Genomic DNA, 16,802 nt, shown 5'->3' with positions numbered 1-16,802 from the left:
CACAGTTGCACCTTTTATTCACTGTCAGTGGGGAAAGAAACACACCACACAGCACAAGGTTGAGCAGTGAGGGCAGTCACTGAGTGCACAGCCAGAAGCAGCACATCTGGAGGGGATAGGGGGCTACACTGGAACTGGCCTCCTTCCCCTGCTACCCAGACCACCCTTCCCCAAGCCTCCTCTCTACTGCTGCTTAGAAGGCCCTGGGCCTGACTGGCCTCCACCAAGCAGGAAGGGCTATACACCCTGGCAGGCCCAGTCCTGCCCCCACACTCTGGCAAAGGTAAAAAGAAAACCTCGAAAATTCCAGAAAGAAAATCCCATATTTTTCTGAGACTTTTTAATTCCAAGGTTTGAATTATTTCTTTTTTCAAGAATGATGAATAAAACATGTAAGAAATTCTTGACCCCACAGCGATCTCTAAAGTCAGCTCAAAGCCTCACCCAGGGTGGATCTTCAGGAAATATTTGTTGTCTCAATACAGTTTTGTGTAAAAAATATTTACAGTGTCAGCTTACTACCCTGCCTGGAGACCCCAGCTTCTTCTCTTCTTCTCTTTCTTTTCTTTCCCCCATCCCACACCATTCCTTCTCTCTCTGCAGCAAGGCAAATTTCTACCTCTAGAGACTCTGTCATTGTCAGGAAAGGATTTAGTGCCTTTACTTATGAACTAACTTTTTCTTAACTTTTGATATAAAGGTAAGTTAAATAATCCTGACTACAACTGAAAGGACTAAAGTGGCCATCTGAAGTAGCCTTTGCTGATAATTTTTAGAGATAAGAAATAAGATGCTCATCAATTAGCCCAAAAGGATGAACGAGGGTAGAGTATGTCAGAAGGTAGATTCTGGGACCTTGCAATTCACAGAGTTGTTGCAAGAAGATTGGAATTTAAAAGGAGAGTTTGAATATATCAATGTTTTGATTGTCTGTATATTTTTGTGTCTGTGCAAGTCATACATAAATCTCTGCTAGCCTTGTGCTTTGTGGCAAGTCTCTCTCAGCTGGTGCAGGGACGGGAGACCTGTGTCTCTTCTCAAGGCAGGGCCAGTGCTCTACCACTGTGCTCCTGAGCACACAGTCCCCGGGACACCCAGGAGTATGTGGGAGCAAGTCCTGGCCCACCTGTGGTTCCTTCCATCAGCGAGATGATGGTCCCAGTTCCTGGCCTGGCATTGTGTGTTCACACTGCTGGGCTGTCTGAGAATATTGGGCCTGACCAGCAAAAATCACCCATGGGTATGTGTGTCCAGAAGCCTGGAGTAATCAAATATGCCTTCATGGGTAGGACTTGCCCACAAGCTTGGAAAAAACAAAAACAATTCTCTTAGTGAAGATGATGGTGGGTAAAGACAATGCAGGATCCTTCGAGGGTTCTGAGTCAGAGGCCTCCCAGGACAGCACTGAGCTGTTAGTACAGCTGCCAGAAGCAGAACACAGAGTGCTTGAAAATGTGGGGACTTCAACCAAGCTCCTATTTTTTTTGGAAGACCACAATCTCAGAAACTTTTTAGCAGGAAGCCTATAAAGGATGAATATCAATGTAGCTTGCCCTGCTGTCAACCTCTGCACAGCTCAGTCACAGAAATGGACAGGGAAGAGACTGAAAAAAAGAAATCCTCTTAGAGCCTTGGGTTCAAGTCTTAGCCCTGTGTCACCTCCTGACTATGTGATCTTGCACAAGGGACGCTTCTTCTCTGAATCTCAGCTTCCAAGTCTAGAGAAAAGAAATGAAAATCCTCACCTCCATGGGATGTGAGTATAGAATGAGATGGGGCACATGGCAAGCCTTTGAAAGCTATGAAATTCTGTGTGGTTGCGAATTAGGCTAGATTCAACGTTTGCAGGGAAGGAACCTCACTTAGTGAAAAGCTTTTCACCAGAAGATTTAAGTCCCAGCTAAGCCAGGCTGGTGAGCATCTATGTGTCTGTGATGCTGACTGACCACACAAGACACACCTAATAGCCAGCTCCTGAGAGCAATGCAACATCCTTGAGGCATTGCTGGATAAACAACTGCTAGTTCCTGCCTGAGGATGTGAACTCCCCAGCCTCACCGTATGGCTAGTCATGAGCAAGAGGATAGCAAAAGGGTGGCAACCCAGTGGCCTTGCTACCTCCAAGGGCCCAGTAGAGCTTGGGACCAAGCTCTATTGATCAGCATCCCCCAGAGTTTTCACCTGCAGAGAAGCAGGACAGATGGGCACTCAGGAGTGAGGAGCATGCTGCATCTCTTTCCTGCAGATGCAATTCCCCTGCCCCGGGCTCAGCAATCATTTCCTACTCCCACCTGGGGCTGACAGCACCTGTGTACTAGACTGTTTTCACCGGCAGTTCAAGAGGAAATCAACTGTCACTGCATGTCAAAGCTAATTTCTGATCACAAGTACAGGAGAAAGTCAAGAGAAAGACCTGATGAAGAAGCAAGATTAATTTTTCTGGCAGTCAAAGCATGCACCTATATAGCTCATGGATCCAAAATTGGGAAGCAGGCATTGGAAAGCAGAACCAGCACACTTGGAAGATGATGAACTACCTGGCAGATCTAAGATTTGGGGTTAGAAAAAGCCTTTCGAACAGAGCATGCCTGGCACATTTTTAGGCATTTGGTCCATAAATTATGTCTGGGTGCCTAAACAGTGGCCAGGTGAGCCTTTTCTTCTAGCTCTTTCTGATTCTGTGGCAGTGAAGGAACAAGTCCAGTTCTGAAACTAAACCAAATCCAGAAACGAACTACCAAGATACGGAATATACACTGGTTTCGCTCTTTGCAAACCTTGTTTTTTCATGTCTCTGAAGTCAGCACCCAACCCGAGTAAGTATGTAACAGAAAGTTGCTTGTTGAATTGAAAAAGGTAATAAAAAGGAAGAGCTGAAGCAGCAAAAACTGCTGAGAGTGGCAGCTCAGGACTTAGTTTTAAAAAGTGTTATCTGGTAAATTTCATGGTCTTTTCTCCCTTTTTTCTCAGGTTTTTTCCCGTTGAAAATTAATATTTTCTCTATTCACTTAATCATTTTATAAGAAACCAAGTAATATAGAGTATATTTTAACCTCCTGAAATAATAAAATGACTGTAGCTCCTTTAAAGGGTACTAAAAAATAAGTATTATATAAATTTAATTTTTCTTGAAACTCTCACTTGCATGGCTCCTAAACTTCCAAATGCTTTTCATTTCGTCCTTCTGCAGCTTTGTGTGGAGCTGAGCTGGAAGATGAAATAGCTCCTCCCAGACTAACCAGCCTTCCAGCACCCTCTGCTTAGCTGAGACCCTGACGGCTGGAAGTTTGCCTCACAACCCTATGAGCTTCCAGAGGGCACAAGATGTGTCTTGTAAATGACCATATCCTTAGCACCGAACAGGTGCTCAATAATCATTAGCTGAAGAAAGGACTGAATGAACGCTCCAAAGGCTGGGGCTGGAAGGGCCAGGTAGAGTAGAAGGGACGGGGAAGAGACCACCTTTATGGGATCTGGAGCCTCAGGAATGGACAGACCCAATTTGGCCCTGTGACAGGCCTGTGGGACCACATCCTATAAAGCATAATCCCGGGATCAGGAGAATTCCGAACCAGAACCCCAGGCCCCCAACTCCTTAACCTCACCTCCTGGGGCAAAAGCCAACTCCCCTATGCCCAATGTATATTGGTTCTGTGCCAAGTGGGAGGTGGGGCTAGAAGACAGGGTACTGGAGGACCTGTCTGTTTTGCAGGGTGAGGTGGTCCCTCAAAGATCTTGATGGAGGGGAGGAAGGCCTTGGGCAGAGGACTGGGTGGGCCAGAGAGGGGGGCTGGAGTGTCCCTCCTCCTGGGAGGCCAGCCAGAGAGGTCATCAGGTTGGGAGGTGGCCATGCCCCTTCTGGCCAGGGACCCTGCCCCTCACCAGCTTCTACTTCTGCATGTCACACTGCAGCAGCAACACAATGGATGGGTCACTCTTGGCTGCCTCCTTGAACTCCTCCAATGTAATCTGGTCGTCCTTATCCTGGTCCATCTTCTTGAAGATCTTGTCCACACGCTGCTGGGGCGTGAGCCCGTCCTGGTTCATGCGCATCATGATCACGGTGCCCACCATCTTGTAGATTGCCTGGTGAGGGAAGGAGGAGGGAGGTGTGAACACCCACAAGGGGCCCCGAGAAGCAGCAGGTGAAGGAAAGGGATCTGTCAGGGAGAACACTGGGGGTTGGTGAGGATACTGGAAGGTGTATGTGGTCATTAAGACTGGATACTTAATGAGCAACTCTTTTTTTTTTTTTTTTTTTTTGAGATCTTGTTGATCTTGTTGAGTTTCGATCTTGTTGCCCAGGATGGAGTGCAATGGCGTGATCTCGGCTCACTGCAACCCCTGCCTCCCGGGTTCAAGTGATTTTCCTGTCTCAGCCTCCCGAGTAGCTGGGATTACAGGCACGTACAAACACATCCCGCCAATTTTTGTATTTTTAGTAGAGACGGGGTTTCACCACGTTGACTGGGTTGGTCTCGAACTCATGACCTCAGGTAATCCACTGGCCTTAGCCTCCCAAAGTGCTAGGATTACAGGCGTGAGCCACCACGCCCAGCCCACAACTCATTTTTTATTTAGACTAAATAATATTTATGTGGATGAAACATGCCAGAAACCCAAGTCCGTGGAAGTTTCCTAACTAGGAGACCTTACTGATGGGGCTCCTGGCTCCCCGTATGACCACCTTCCTATCAGTCCCTCCCTCTCATGGCTCTCCCACCACCGGGCCGCCTGGCCCCTCCTTGAACTCTGCAGAGAAAGGCCGACCTGCCTTAATTGCCCCTCAGCACGAAACGCTCTCCCCCAGGCATCTAGCAGTAAAGGCCTCACCCCATTTAGGCTGCTGCTAACCTTCCACGTTATAGAAAGTCACTTCTCCATCACGCGCTCTCCCCTCTCTTTGCTTAGTGTATCTTCCTCATAGCACCTACGGCCTGACCCTGCATGTCTTCATTCATTTATTTTTGAAAAAATTTCTCACTAGAAGGAATGCCCCATGAAAGCAGGAACTGGCAGGCGCTCAATCCCTGCCTGTTGACAGAATGAGTTGAAAACATCAGCTGTGAGGTCAGACTCCCTGGATTGGAATCAGGAACTGCCACCGGCGGCCGTTTCCTCCTCTGCCAAACGGGGTTTGGGACAGTAACCACCACCCCCGTCGAGTGTCGGGTAAAGCATTTAGCCCTGGCCTGTAGCGGGGTGGTAGGAGGCGGGATCGCAGGCTGGGGAGCAGCGGGGAGGCCCCGAAGCCCGAGAGCAGCGCGGAGGCAGGGGCGGGAGCGGTGAAGGGCTGGCCTCGGGAACCACAGCGCCCGCGCGGCCCCGCACCTCGATAATCTCCAGCATCTCCAGGCGCGTGATGCGCCCGTCGCCGTCCAGGTCGTACATCTCAAAGGCCCAGTTGAGCTTCTGCTCGAAGCTGCCGCGGGAGGTGACCGACAGGGCGCAGATGAACTCCCGGAAGTCGATGGTGCCGTCGCCGTTCTTGTCGAAGGTGCGGAAAGCGTGCTGCGCGAACTTGGAGGCGTCGCCGTAGGGGAAGAACTGAGGGGGGTGCGGCGGGTTGGGGCGCAGCGACAGCCCCGCCCAGCCCGCCCCCATCTCAGGGAACCTCCCCTGCACCCCGGGTGCCTCGCCTCTGCCACCCCGGGTGCCTCACCTCCCCTGCACCCCGGGTGCCTCGCCTCCCCTCCCACCCCGGGTGCCTCACCTCACCCCCCACCCTGGGCGCCTCGACCCCCCTCCCACCCCGGGTGCCTCGCCTCCGCTCATCCCAGGGTGCCCTGCCTCCCTCACCCCCGGTGCCTCGCCTCCCCCAACCCGGGTACTTGGCTGCCCCACCCCAGGTGCCGGCCGCCCACCTTGATGTAGAGCTGCTGGAACTCCTCCAGGTTGAGGATGCCGCTGGGGCAGTCCTTCAGGAAGCCCTTGTACCACTGCTTCAGCTCCTGCTCGCTGAACTCAGTGTTCTGAACAAGGTCCTCCAGTACCTCGGGGGCCAGCTTGCTGTTGGTCTTCCCCATGGCGGGGCCTGTGGGACAGAGGGCTTCCTCCGACTGGGTCCAGGGAAAGGCCCTGCCTCAGCCACAGCTGCCCCCTCCCCTGCCACACACAGGGTGGGGCTGCAGGTTCCTTCCCCTCATGTCACTCCCCCATAATGGGGCCTCCTCTCCCCTCACAACACCTGCATTCAGGTAGGTTTCTTCTCCTGGCCCCGGGGGTCTCCCGCCTTCCAGGTCTCAGCTCTCCTCCTCACTGACCGTGCAGCACTCCACAGTCTTCATCTTCTCTCCTCCTGCTCACACCTTCCGTGGCTCCAGTGCCCACAGACTAAGGCCTTGACTCCTCTCCTTGCCATTTAGGGCTTTCTGAAGTCAGCCCCCACCCTCCTTGACAGGCTTCTGTCCTGAGAAGGGACCCAAGGGAGGTTTCTTGTGTATCCCCCTGGCCCTGTCTCGCAATTTCTTCCTCAAGGCTTTCTTGGGCCACCCCAGCAGGGAGCTTCTCTCCCTCTTTCCTCTGTACAAATGGAAATCTTCTACTGACATTTGGCTTCTCGTTAATCCATTAATTCCCTGAGAATTTATTGAGACTGACTGTGTGCTAGGCCCTGTGCCAGTGATGGAGATGAAGCAGACATGAGCCAACCTTCAATAACTTGTAACTGGGTCAAAGAGGCAGATGGTTGGTTACAAAGGGCCTCCAACCCATGCCAAGAAATTTGGAGGGAACAGACGCTCCTGGGATTTTTTAAAACAAGGGCTGGGAAGATTGCATTCATTCCACAATATTTACAGAATGCTTGTAATATACCCAGTCTTGAATGAGTCACTGGGGACCCAAGAAAAGGTATGTGTTTTAGAATTTTTCCAGGCCGGGCACCGTATTTCATGCATATAATCCCAGTACTTTGGGAGGCTGAGATGAGAGGACAGCTTGAGGCCAGGAGTTTGAGACCAGCCTAGGCAATACAGTGAGACCTAGTCTCTACAAAAAATTTAAAAATTTGGCCAGGCGCGGCCAGGCACGGTGGCTCACGCCTGTAATCCCAGCACTTTGGGAGGCCAAGGTGGGTGGATCACGAAGTCAGGAGATCGAGACCATCCTGGCTAACACAGTGAAACCCTGTCTCTACTAAAAATACAAAAAAATTAGCCAGGCATGGTGGCAGGCGCCTGTAGTCCCAGGTACTCCGGAGGCTGAGGCAGGAGAATGGCGTGAACCCGGGAGGTGGAGCATGCAGTGAGCCGAGATCGGGCCGCTGCACTCCAACCTGGGTGGCAGAGTAAGCCTCCACCTCAAAAAAAAAAAAAAAAAAAAAAAAAAAAAAAAAAAAAATTGGCTGGGCGCAGTGGCTCACGCCTATAATCCCAGCACCTTGGGAGGCTGAGGCAGGCGGATCACGAGGTCAGGAGATCAAGACCATCCTGGCTAACACAGTGAAACCCCGTCTCTACTAAAAACACAAAAAATTAGCCGGGAGTGGTGGCGGGCGCCAATAGTCCCAGGTACTTGGGAGGCTGAGGCAGGAGAATGGCGTCAACTCCAGAGGCGGAGCTTGTGGTGAGCCAAGATCGCGCCACTGTACTCCAGCCTGGGCGACAGAGTGAGACTCCGTCTCAAAAAAAAAAAAAAAAATTCACTGAGTGTGGTGGTGCATGCCTGTAGTCCCAGCTACTTGGGAGGCTAAGATGGGAGGATCACTTGAGCCTGGGAGGCAGGGGTTGCAGTGAGCTGAAATGGCACCACTGTACTACAGCCTGGGCGATAAAGAAAGGCCATGTCTCAAAAAAGAAAAAAAAGAATTTTTCCTTTGGCCACAGCATGCAAGATGACCTTTGGTGGGGGAAGGTAGGTAGAGCAGGGAGGGGCCTGCTACACAGTTCAGGTGAGAGACAATGCTGCCAGAGTAAGGGTCGTGGAGAGACGTGGATGGGCTGAGACGTTAAGAAGGGCACTGGCAGGACTTTGCAATTGATTGGATGTGGGAGTAAGAGGAACCGAGGAGTTGAGGCAGAGGCTCAGATTTGAGCCTCAGTGGGTAGAAGTGTTGTTGCTGAGAAGCAGGTTTGGGAATGATCAAGAGTTATTCCCCAGTGGGAATGTGAGCCCATAAGTGGGCTGTGCCAGGGGAGGTGTTTGAAGAGGTACAGGCCCTCCTCAGGAAGTGTGGCCAGACCTTGAAGGCAGAGTGGACCCTCCTCTCTGACCTCCCTGGGAGGAATGTCCCTGCAGAGTCTGGGTTTCCCAGGACATGGCTTGGGAGGTGCCTCTGACCTGCCTAGAGTCTCTTTGGAAGAGGGTCAGGCTCCCACCCCAGGGTAGCCTGTCCTCAAGATACGCTGGAAAAGGAAGCCCTTGGGCTGGCAGAAGGAATTCCACTCCCATAGCCCGATGTCTGCCAGTGGGCTTCTAATTCTTACAGCTGGGAAAACACTAAACAGCGAATCTGAGGTTGGTCCATTCCTTCCCACTCCCCTTTGCTGGGCTGACCTCAGGCTAGTTACAGATCCTCTCTGGGCCTCAGATTCCTCCACTGGGCCATAAGGAAGACCAAGGAGCAGTGCAGGTAGCAACATCCTTCCCCACTCCCAGAGGATGAGGAATTGTATGCCCTCAGGAAAAGCCAGGGAGGGGGAGCATGCTATCTTCAGGGACCTGAGGCTGGGCGGAAAATGGCTACAATGAGGCCAGAGCAAGAATGCCTCTGGAACACCCATAGGCAAAAGGAGGCAGGCCTCACCCCTCTCCCAAATCCAAAGGACTCTCAAGGCTCAGGGTATAGTCAAGGAAGCTGGAGAAGTCAGGCAGAGGTTCTGATGGGGGGAGGCAGAGCCTCTCCCGCTGTCTTCCGTAGGATGTGCCTGAGAGTCAGCATGAGGGGCTGGGTCTGTGTGTGGGAGCATGTCAATGTCTGAGGCTGCAAATCTGTCAGAGTGCACACGTCTCTCTGTGTGTGTCACAGTGTCTGTGTGGCTCTCACCTTATACCCCTTTTCTCCTCCCTGCTCTGTGCTGCCTTCTGCACAATTCTCTGTCTCCTAGGGTCCTTCCTGTTCCCTGCTTTTATTGGGTCTCAGACCCAGACTAAGCCCTCTTCCTTTATTTCTCCTCATTCCCTCTAGATCATCAGAAGGCCAAAGCTGAGCCTGGGCAAGATAATGAGACCCTGTTTCTACATAAAATTTAAAAATTAGCCAGACATGGTAGCATGTGCCTGTAGTCCCAGCTGCTCAGAGGCTGAGGTGAGAGGATCACTTGAGCCCAGGAGGTTGAGGCTGCAGTGAGCCATGATCGAGCCACTGCACTGGAGCCTGGGCAACACAGCAAGACCCTGTCTCAAAAAATAAATAAATAAGTAAATAAAAAATTAAGAAAAGAAGGTCAAAACTGGCAGTGCCCTTTAAGATCATCCCCTTATTTCAGTGAAAATGGAAATTGAGAGACAGGAGAAAACTGGCTCAGGGTTACACAGTAGATCAGTGGGAGATCCCAGATGAGCACTCAAGCTGAATCCGTGCTACCTGCCTGGGCCACCGTCTCCAAATCATGGCTACTCTTGTTCAGCACAGACCTTCTCCACCCACATCTGCCCTCTGGGAAAATCAGAGCTCTGATCTCCCTTTTGGCCGCAGTGGAACCATCTGGGGCCACAATCTCTGACACCCAGGAGATAGCCACCCCTAGGGGTGTCCACCAGCACCTCTGAGCCAGCAAGTCTACAGCCAGACTCGCTCCCAACCAGAGATGGTCAGGCTGTCTCTGTTGCCCCTTCCTTCTCTCCCTCATCCCCGGGGTGTGGGGAACACAATCTTAGTTACCTTCATTTTTTCCCTTCCCTTTGCCCTAGGTCTAACTTGCCATCAAGTCCTGTTGTCTCTTATTTTGAAATGCTCTTGGTACCTTCATTATGTCCATAGCCAGGGACACAGCCGAGGGGGCTGAAATCAAGCTATGCTCATGCCCATGGGGCTCCCCTGCCTGGCAGGAAGTGCCTTTCTTCTGATTCCTCTGTTAGGAGGGAATGGCTTTTTCCCCCTGAAAGGTACAATATAGGCTAGAAGTAGCCATGCGCATGGGCCCCCTGAAACTCCAGAATCCTCTAGAATCTGGTCTCAAAGTGCCCACCTATCTCGCCTCAGCTCTCATTGCTCACCTCACCACCGCATACTCCTCTCAAGACAGCCTTCTCACAGCCAGACACGCCTCACCTCTTTGCTAAGCTATTTTCCTCTCCCCTAATATCCTTTCTTCTCTCCTGGACTATAATCAGTCTTCAGGGCCTGGTTGAAGCCTGCTTCCTTATGATCAGCCTTTTCCAGTCTGGACAGTGGAGAGTCAGCAGCCCAGGCTCAGCACTTTGGGCATGAGTCAGTCCCCCACAGGCATGTAGACTTCAGAGCTCTCTGACCCTCACCTGGTGCTGTAGAATTCCAGGATGCAGTCTGATTTGAGACAGGTCTTTGCATTAAACCCCTGCCTGAGTCAGAAAAAAAAAATCCTCCTGACATTTTTGCTCAATGGCAAGGAGTTGATCCCCTCCAATATGCCTCAGTCCACTTTTGAGCAGGTTGAAGGGTGAGAAAAGTTTATTTTTCCCATAGGGAAAATAAAAGTGCTTTTCCCTATGCACTCACTTCTCCCAGTGAGTGCTTAGTCCTCACTGGGTCTGGGACCCATAAGAGCAGGCGTTTTTCTCTCTTATAGCTCCCCTACCCTGATTCCCACCCTGCCTTCTGTGCCTGCACAGAACTGCCCTGTGGACACGTAGTGGCAATGCCTAAGACACAGTGATGTTCAATGAATGTCTCTTGGTGGATTATGTAAGAGGAGCAGAACCCCCTTCTTCCTCCCTGGATCTATGTCAGGCTGTTTTGTTTATCTGTGTTCTCCTGCTATCACGCCCACTTCAGAGACAATGGAACCCAGACCTAGGGAAAGGAAGGGTTCACCCCAGGTCAACTATAGCCCATCAGCAGCAAAGTGAAGGCCAGAACCCAGCTGGGGACATGCTCTGCTGGAGCTGTGGCCCTGCTGAACATGGGCAGGCTCCTCTGCTTACCTCTTGAGGGCTGTCCTCCAGCTATGAAGGAGCTGGGACTGCCCCATACACAAAACCATTGTCCCAGTGTGCCCAGAGGTTTCTTCAAGAGGGCTAAGGGCTGTGGGCTTTGAATGGAGGGTGGCTGAGGCTTTGAATGGGAGGGACTGAAGGAGGCAATAATCCCACACCCTCACCCAGCTTCAGAGGAGCTGGTGCTGAGGCGGTTGCCATGGTGACAATAGCTCCCTGGTCAGGAGATTTTCTCTCTTTCCTCTCCTCCCTTTGCTCTTCCCCAAGCAGCAACAGTAGCAGCAGCAACCAGGTCTTTTCCCTCCCCTTCTTAATGAGAGGCAGGGGATGACAAACAAAGAGTAAGCCCTGCTGGCCACCTACAATTTGGAGCTGTCCATGTCAGGATGGGCTGGTGGTCTAGGAGGGACTCCTAATAGAAGGGGCCTAGAGAGTGTGTGGGAGGAGGTAGCCTGTACCTAGGCCTGGGTAAGAAGGAATGTGTCTTCAGTGAGTTCTAAACCAACCCCGCCCCCCTCAGGCCTCCTCTCTTTAATGTCCTCTTGGTTCAGGATCCTGTTTTTCCATAATCAGCCACAGAACCAGAGTGTCTTAGTGCCAGAAGGCTGTTTAAGTTCATCTCACCCAGTCTACCCTCTCTCTTATACCTCTCCCCGTTTTCATGAAGGATCAGAGAGGGGAGCGACTTGGCCAAAGTCAAACTTTGGCTGTGCAAGATTTGAACCCAGCTCATCTGCCCTCCAGGTACAGTTCACTTTAGGGCCAAGAGCAATACAGCCCACATGGCACTTTGGCAGGGTCCCCACGGAGCAGCAGGAAGGTGGGAGAGAGGGAGCAAATAGTCATACAAATTAGAAAGACATTTGACAGGCAGAATGAGAGGACTTGGTGCCTGGCTGTGATGGGGGAGGGAGGAGGTATGGAGGTTGGGGCCTTGGCAGCAACTGGACTGACAGGGTATGGGTGGTCTGCTGGGGGTGGTGTCTTTGGTTCATCCTCCCGCCAGGATGAGAGATGCTAAATATGGGGCCTCTGCCTAGCACTGGGGGCCACTGGGGAGGGCTGTCGAGACTGTCTTTGAGGAGAAAAACTGGGGAAGGGGGATTGTCCCCCCCTCAGGTATGCTGTGGGCTCTGTCAGCTTGAGGGGTGGGAAGTGGGGACAGTGTCTGGGGACAATGAGGAGGGAGCGCTCTGTGGAGGGGGAGGCTGTCTTTGGGGGCAGGGGCTCCCTGATGAGAAGTGGCTAGGGGCTATCTGTGGAGGTGGGAGTTTGCCATGGGGCTGGGCAGACAACCCACATCCAAACAGGAGGGACGGTGACCAGCGCCTCCAGCTAGCACCAGCGCCACCACACCCCCAGATGTGTGTGTGTGCATCTGTGTGTGTATGTGTGTGTGCGCGCGTGTATGTTGGGGGCCAGAGCAATGGTTGTTCTCACCTGAGCTGGGGATAAGTAGGCAGCTCTGCCTCCTTCTCTGCACCCATGGGCCTGGACTGAGGTGGGGGGTCTCCTGCCCAGGGGTGAGCTCTTCAGTTGCTGCCGCCTAAGGCGGAACCACGGGTCAGGGAGGTGAATCAGGGCAGGACATGAGGATGGGAAGGGTGAGTGGAGGGGGAGGGGGCCAGGGCCTCCGCCCGGTGGGTTTGTTGCCTTGAGAACCCGGTCCCACTCGCATTACCTGAGGCCGCTCGCCGGGTCGCTGGATGGCTCCGAGCCTCGGCGGGCCGCGGGGACCGAGGCTGGCTCGCGGGCCGGCAGCTGTGCTCTCCGAGGTCCGCGCCGGAGCCGCCTTCCAGCTCTTGTATCACTATGTGCCTCCCGAAGGCGACACTATTTGCATAAGCCCCGCCCCATCCCGGGCAGGTTGCAAGGCTATTGGCTCCTCTGGAGCGGAGTGGCAGGCGGGGTTTCAGGTGGGGACCGAGTGGCCAGCGAGGCCCGGCCGCAGGAGCGCGCCCCGCCTGCCCGCGCTGACCTTCCCGGAGACGCCGGGAAGCGGGAGGGCTGCACCCCCATCTGCACCCCTGCCCTGAGGCTCAGCCCCCAGCTTACAAGTCTGGGGTGAAAAGGGTCGACGATGGAAGTGGATTCTCAAAAACAACCTCACCGTTGCTATGGAAACGGGAGAACCACAGCCGAATCTCTAAGCTTCCTTTCCTGGGCCCCAGAATGGGTGGGGGCGGAAGAGGGGGATGAGTCACAAGATGAGACCCCCCCCCCACCCATATCCCACCCGAAATTGGGAGGGGCCAAAGACGAGCTGCGGAGGAGCTGGGTGGGAGAGGGAGGAGGTGGCTGGTCAGCAGTCCACATCTCTGCGTCCCCCTTCCCCACGCACCCACTCCCCTCACGCAGTGGGGCAGAGAGGAGGGTGCTGGGTGCGCGCGGAGAGCGCGGTATGAGTGGCGAAGTCCCCAGCCTCTACCTAGCCCCGCGCTAGTCGTGGGTTCCCTCCAGCCACCCCTCTGGCCCTTCATTCCGGTCCCTCCCCAGACGGGCCCTCCTCCTTTCTCACGGACCCCCAAGAGGCCTCTCGCGTTCTCCCCCAGAAGGACCCCTATGCCTACCCATGGATCCTCCATTCCCCACCCTCCCGTCTTCCCGTCCCGTAGACGGAGCCGGTCCCCAGCCGCCGCCAGTCTCCGGCCTCGGATGTTGACACAAACCCGAGGCGGTTTACACTGAGCGGGTCTGGAAGCTTTCAGGGCCCCGGCAACACCTCCTCCCCGCACTTGGGGGTCTCCCCACAGCCCGGCCCGGCCGCCTGGGCTGCACTGGCGTCTGAGAGCTCCTGACACAAGGCTGTGGGAAGGAACCCTTTTAAGCCAAACTGGGGGCAAAAGGGGAGCAAGACATCCCCGGGCTGGGCCACGTGCGGGGCAGGGACTTCTAAGGATCTGTCGAAAGTCGGGGCGGACGGCTGGGGATTGGCCTAATCGGAGCGCGGACGCTGAAGAGCAGCAGTGAGAGGCGGGGCTTCTGTCCGCTCGGCGAAGGTAGAGGTGGGCTGGGCGGGGCGATGGGGGATGGGGTCAGACCTGCCGTGAGTGGGGGCGAGGCTTCTGGAGCTGGTCCCAGAAATGCCTGGGCCAGGCTCGCTGGGGGAGGAACCCGTGGACGTCCCTTTTCTTTAGGACCTGTCCCGTTGCTCCTTGAAACGGTTTTGCTCTACCATTCTCGCGGCTGCGGGCTATGCCTTCTCTCTGCGGCCTTAGCAGGGGGCTGAGGGCTCCAAGGAACCTGCAGCTGTAGGAGAAGGCGCGTCCTTGGCACTATGGGTTGGTGACTCATAAAAGACAGATGTTTGAAGCTGTAACTCTCACTTCCCTGATGCCTTCTCAGCTCTGGGTCTTGGGGACCCAGAGATGAGCAAGAACCCCCCTTGCTCACAGTTAACCATAATCCAAGGCGTGAAGAAGTGGGGAGAGGCAGCACGGGTTACTAGAAGTGGTATCTGAAACCCTAACATTGACTGACCCAAGTTCATATTGCTAACATTGAGTCTCATTTTTGCCAGTGATTCCATTTATGACCATGGGCAAAACCCTTCTCATTCTGGGCCCCCCAGTCTGTGAAATGTGGGAGCTGGCTCAAGAGGTCCAGAGGAGCAGGGGGAAATTTTCAACTAGGGGGGTGAAGAAAGACTGTCCCTTGGACAGAAGTATGTGGACATGAATCTGACTGCTCCACTTAGAGTCCTGAGCCCCTTAACAATAGCTAATGTATATCGAGAGCTTACTTTGTGTCAGGTGCTATTCTAGCATATTATATGTTACCATATAATATAAATTGGGAATAAGTTACCCAATTTATTCCCCATAAGAGCTCTGTGAGGCAGGTTCTATTATTACTCCTACTTAACAGATGAGGAAATCGAGGCACAGGGCAGTTAAGTGACTGACCCAAGTTCACATTGCTAGTAAAGAGAGCTCCAGCACTGGGATTTGAACCCCAGCAGTCTAGCCTCAGAGCCCACACTCCTAATCAGTACACAATTCTGCCTCTTCTTATGGTCCTTCAAGTCCATAAGGGTAAGGAGCTTAGATTGGAATATTTGTTTCTGATTCCCCAAGGTATTAGAAAGGCAAAATCCAGCCTCCTGGGCAGCCCTTCTGTCTCAGGTGAACAAGACATGGGATTCCAGCAGTACAGTAAACTGGAAGTAGTGAAAACAAGAAGCCCTCCTGGGCTGGGTGTGATGGCTCAAGCCTGTAATCCTAGCACTTTGAGAGGCTGAGGCGGGTGGATCACTGGAGGTCAGGAGTTCGAGACCAGCCTGGCCAACATGGCAAAACCCTGCCTCCACTAAAAATACAAAAATAAGGAGGCTGAGGCAGGAGAATCTCTTGAACCCAGGAAGCAGAGGTTGCAGTGAGCTGAGATCACGCCACTGCACTCCAGCCTGGGCAACAGAGTGACACATTTAAAAAAAAAAAAAAAAAAAAAAAAAAAAAGAAGCAGCCCTCCTGAACTGCAAGGGGGCCAGAGTGTGGCTTCTCCTGGCCATCCTATCTTCCAGGCATGACTACCCATGCAACCTCACCCATGAATCATCTTAGGGCCATGAGACTATTCCTGAACTGCCAGTCATAACCGAGCTTCACCTGTTCATCATACTCAACTTTGAGGCCCTGATATTGGACCCTGCCTCTGTTCCCTTCAGTTTGATGTTTAAAACAATAACAGCTGACATTGAGTGAGTTGTCTCACTGTGTACCAGACTATCTGCCAAGTCCTTTATCTGCATCATCTTACTTAATCCAAAAGATGACCACTACTAGGGATGATATTTAAAATATCTAACACTCCATTCAGGCATGAGCGTTATCAATCAGAACGGATACTGGCCTTAGTGCTAGATCAAGGTCTTAGTAGCTCTCTGTTCTGCCACACTTAGGTTATTGGATGAGTGAGGCAGGCAGGGAGAAGCAAGCATAGTGAGGAGTCAAAGCCTATGGCTGTTTACCAATCAATTTGGAATTACTTTTATGTTTTAATAAACAGTTTAGCTGTACCAGTGCATAGGGACTGAATTTCAGCCCTTGTTTCATTACTTTATTTCATGGCAGAGGATGGAGCCTCAGAAAGGTTAGACAACTTGTCCATTGTAACACAGCTCATTAGTCAAAGAGCTGGGATTCCCACCTAGGTCTGACTTCAGAGCCCACACTCTTAACCACTGGCTGACTTGTGTTCCTGAGAAGGGGTAGCATCCAGAATTGAGTTGGGATTTCCACTATTATGAGCCAGAGGAATGTGGCTTAAGTTTTGGGGCTTTGTCATGGCCTTACTGTTCTCAGGCTTGGAGTCTTGGCAAACACCTGTTCCACGTTGTTGAAGGAGCAGGCTCTGCAGAATGAGGAGGCAAGATCAAGCTGCACTGAAGGACAGGGTGGCTGTGCAGGAGGCCCCACAAAGGGACACGGAGGGAAGTGAGCCCAGCAGGGTTTGGGTGAGGACAGAGGTCTGCAGACAGTGGCCACTTCAATTTGTTTCATCTAAGTGCTAGCATTCCTCTCCTCCTTGGTCCTGAACAGTGCCTTTATGATGGATAGTGCCTGCCTGATTCCCTGGGTTTTCTCTGCCTTGGCTAGTGCAGCCTCGTGACAGCTGGAATTCCCCTAGGTCTTAGATAGTTCACCATCTTCTTTGTGGCTGGGAGAGAGTGAGATCACCAGAGTTGGGTTCCTTCCTTTTACGCTATTGGCTAAGCACGATTTTTT

At 52.7% G+C, this 16,802-nt stretch overlaps 1 protein-coding gene across 3 annotated transcripts; it reads right to left on the bottom strand.

The window, feature by feature from the left end:
- HPCAL4 (hippocalcin like 4) lies at positions 1-13,004 on the bottom strand. 3 transcript variants are annotated; one of them, XM_054560820.1, is made up of 5 exons: positions 12,758-13,004; positions 6,188-6,409; positions 5,865-6,034; positions 5,332-5,547; positions 1-4,086 (listed from the first exon to the last, which is right to left on the bottom strand). In XM_054560820.1, the coding sequence occupies exons 3-5, from the start codon at positions 6,024-6,026 to the stop codon at positions 3,889-3,891; spliced, it is 576 nt and encodes a 191-aa protein (XP_054416795.1). In that variant the 5' UTR covers positions 6,027-6,034; positions 6,188-6,409; positions 12,758-13,004; the 3' UTR covers positions 1-3,888.
- Positions 13,005-16,802: the final 3,798 nt, after the last annotated feature.

The sequence above is a fragment of the Pongo abelii genome, chromosome 1 (assembly GCF_028885655.2).
Source record: "Pongo abelii isolate AG06213 chromosome 1, NHGRI_mPonAbe1-v2.0_pri, whole genome shotgun sequence".
Lineage (NCBI taxonomy): Eukaryota > Metazoa > Chordata > Mammalia > Primates > Hominidae > Pongo > Pongo abelii.
The sequence above is the reverse complement of the archived record's forward strand: the minus strand, read 5'-3'. Positions and strand labels throughout refer to the sequence as shown.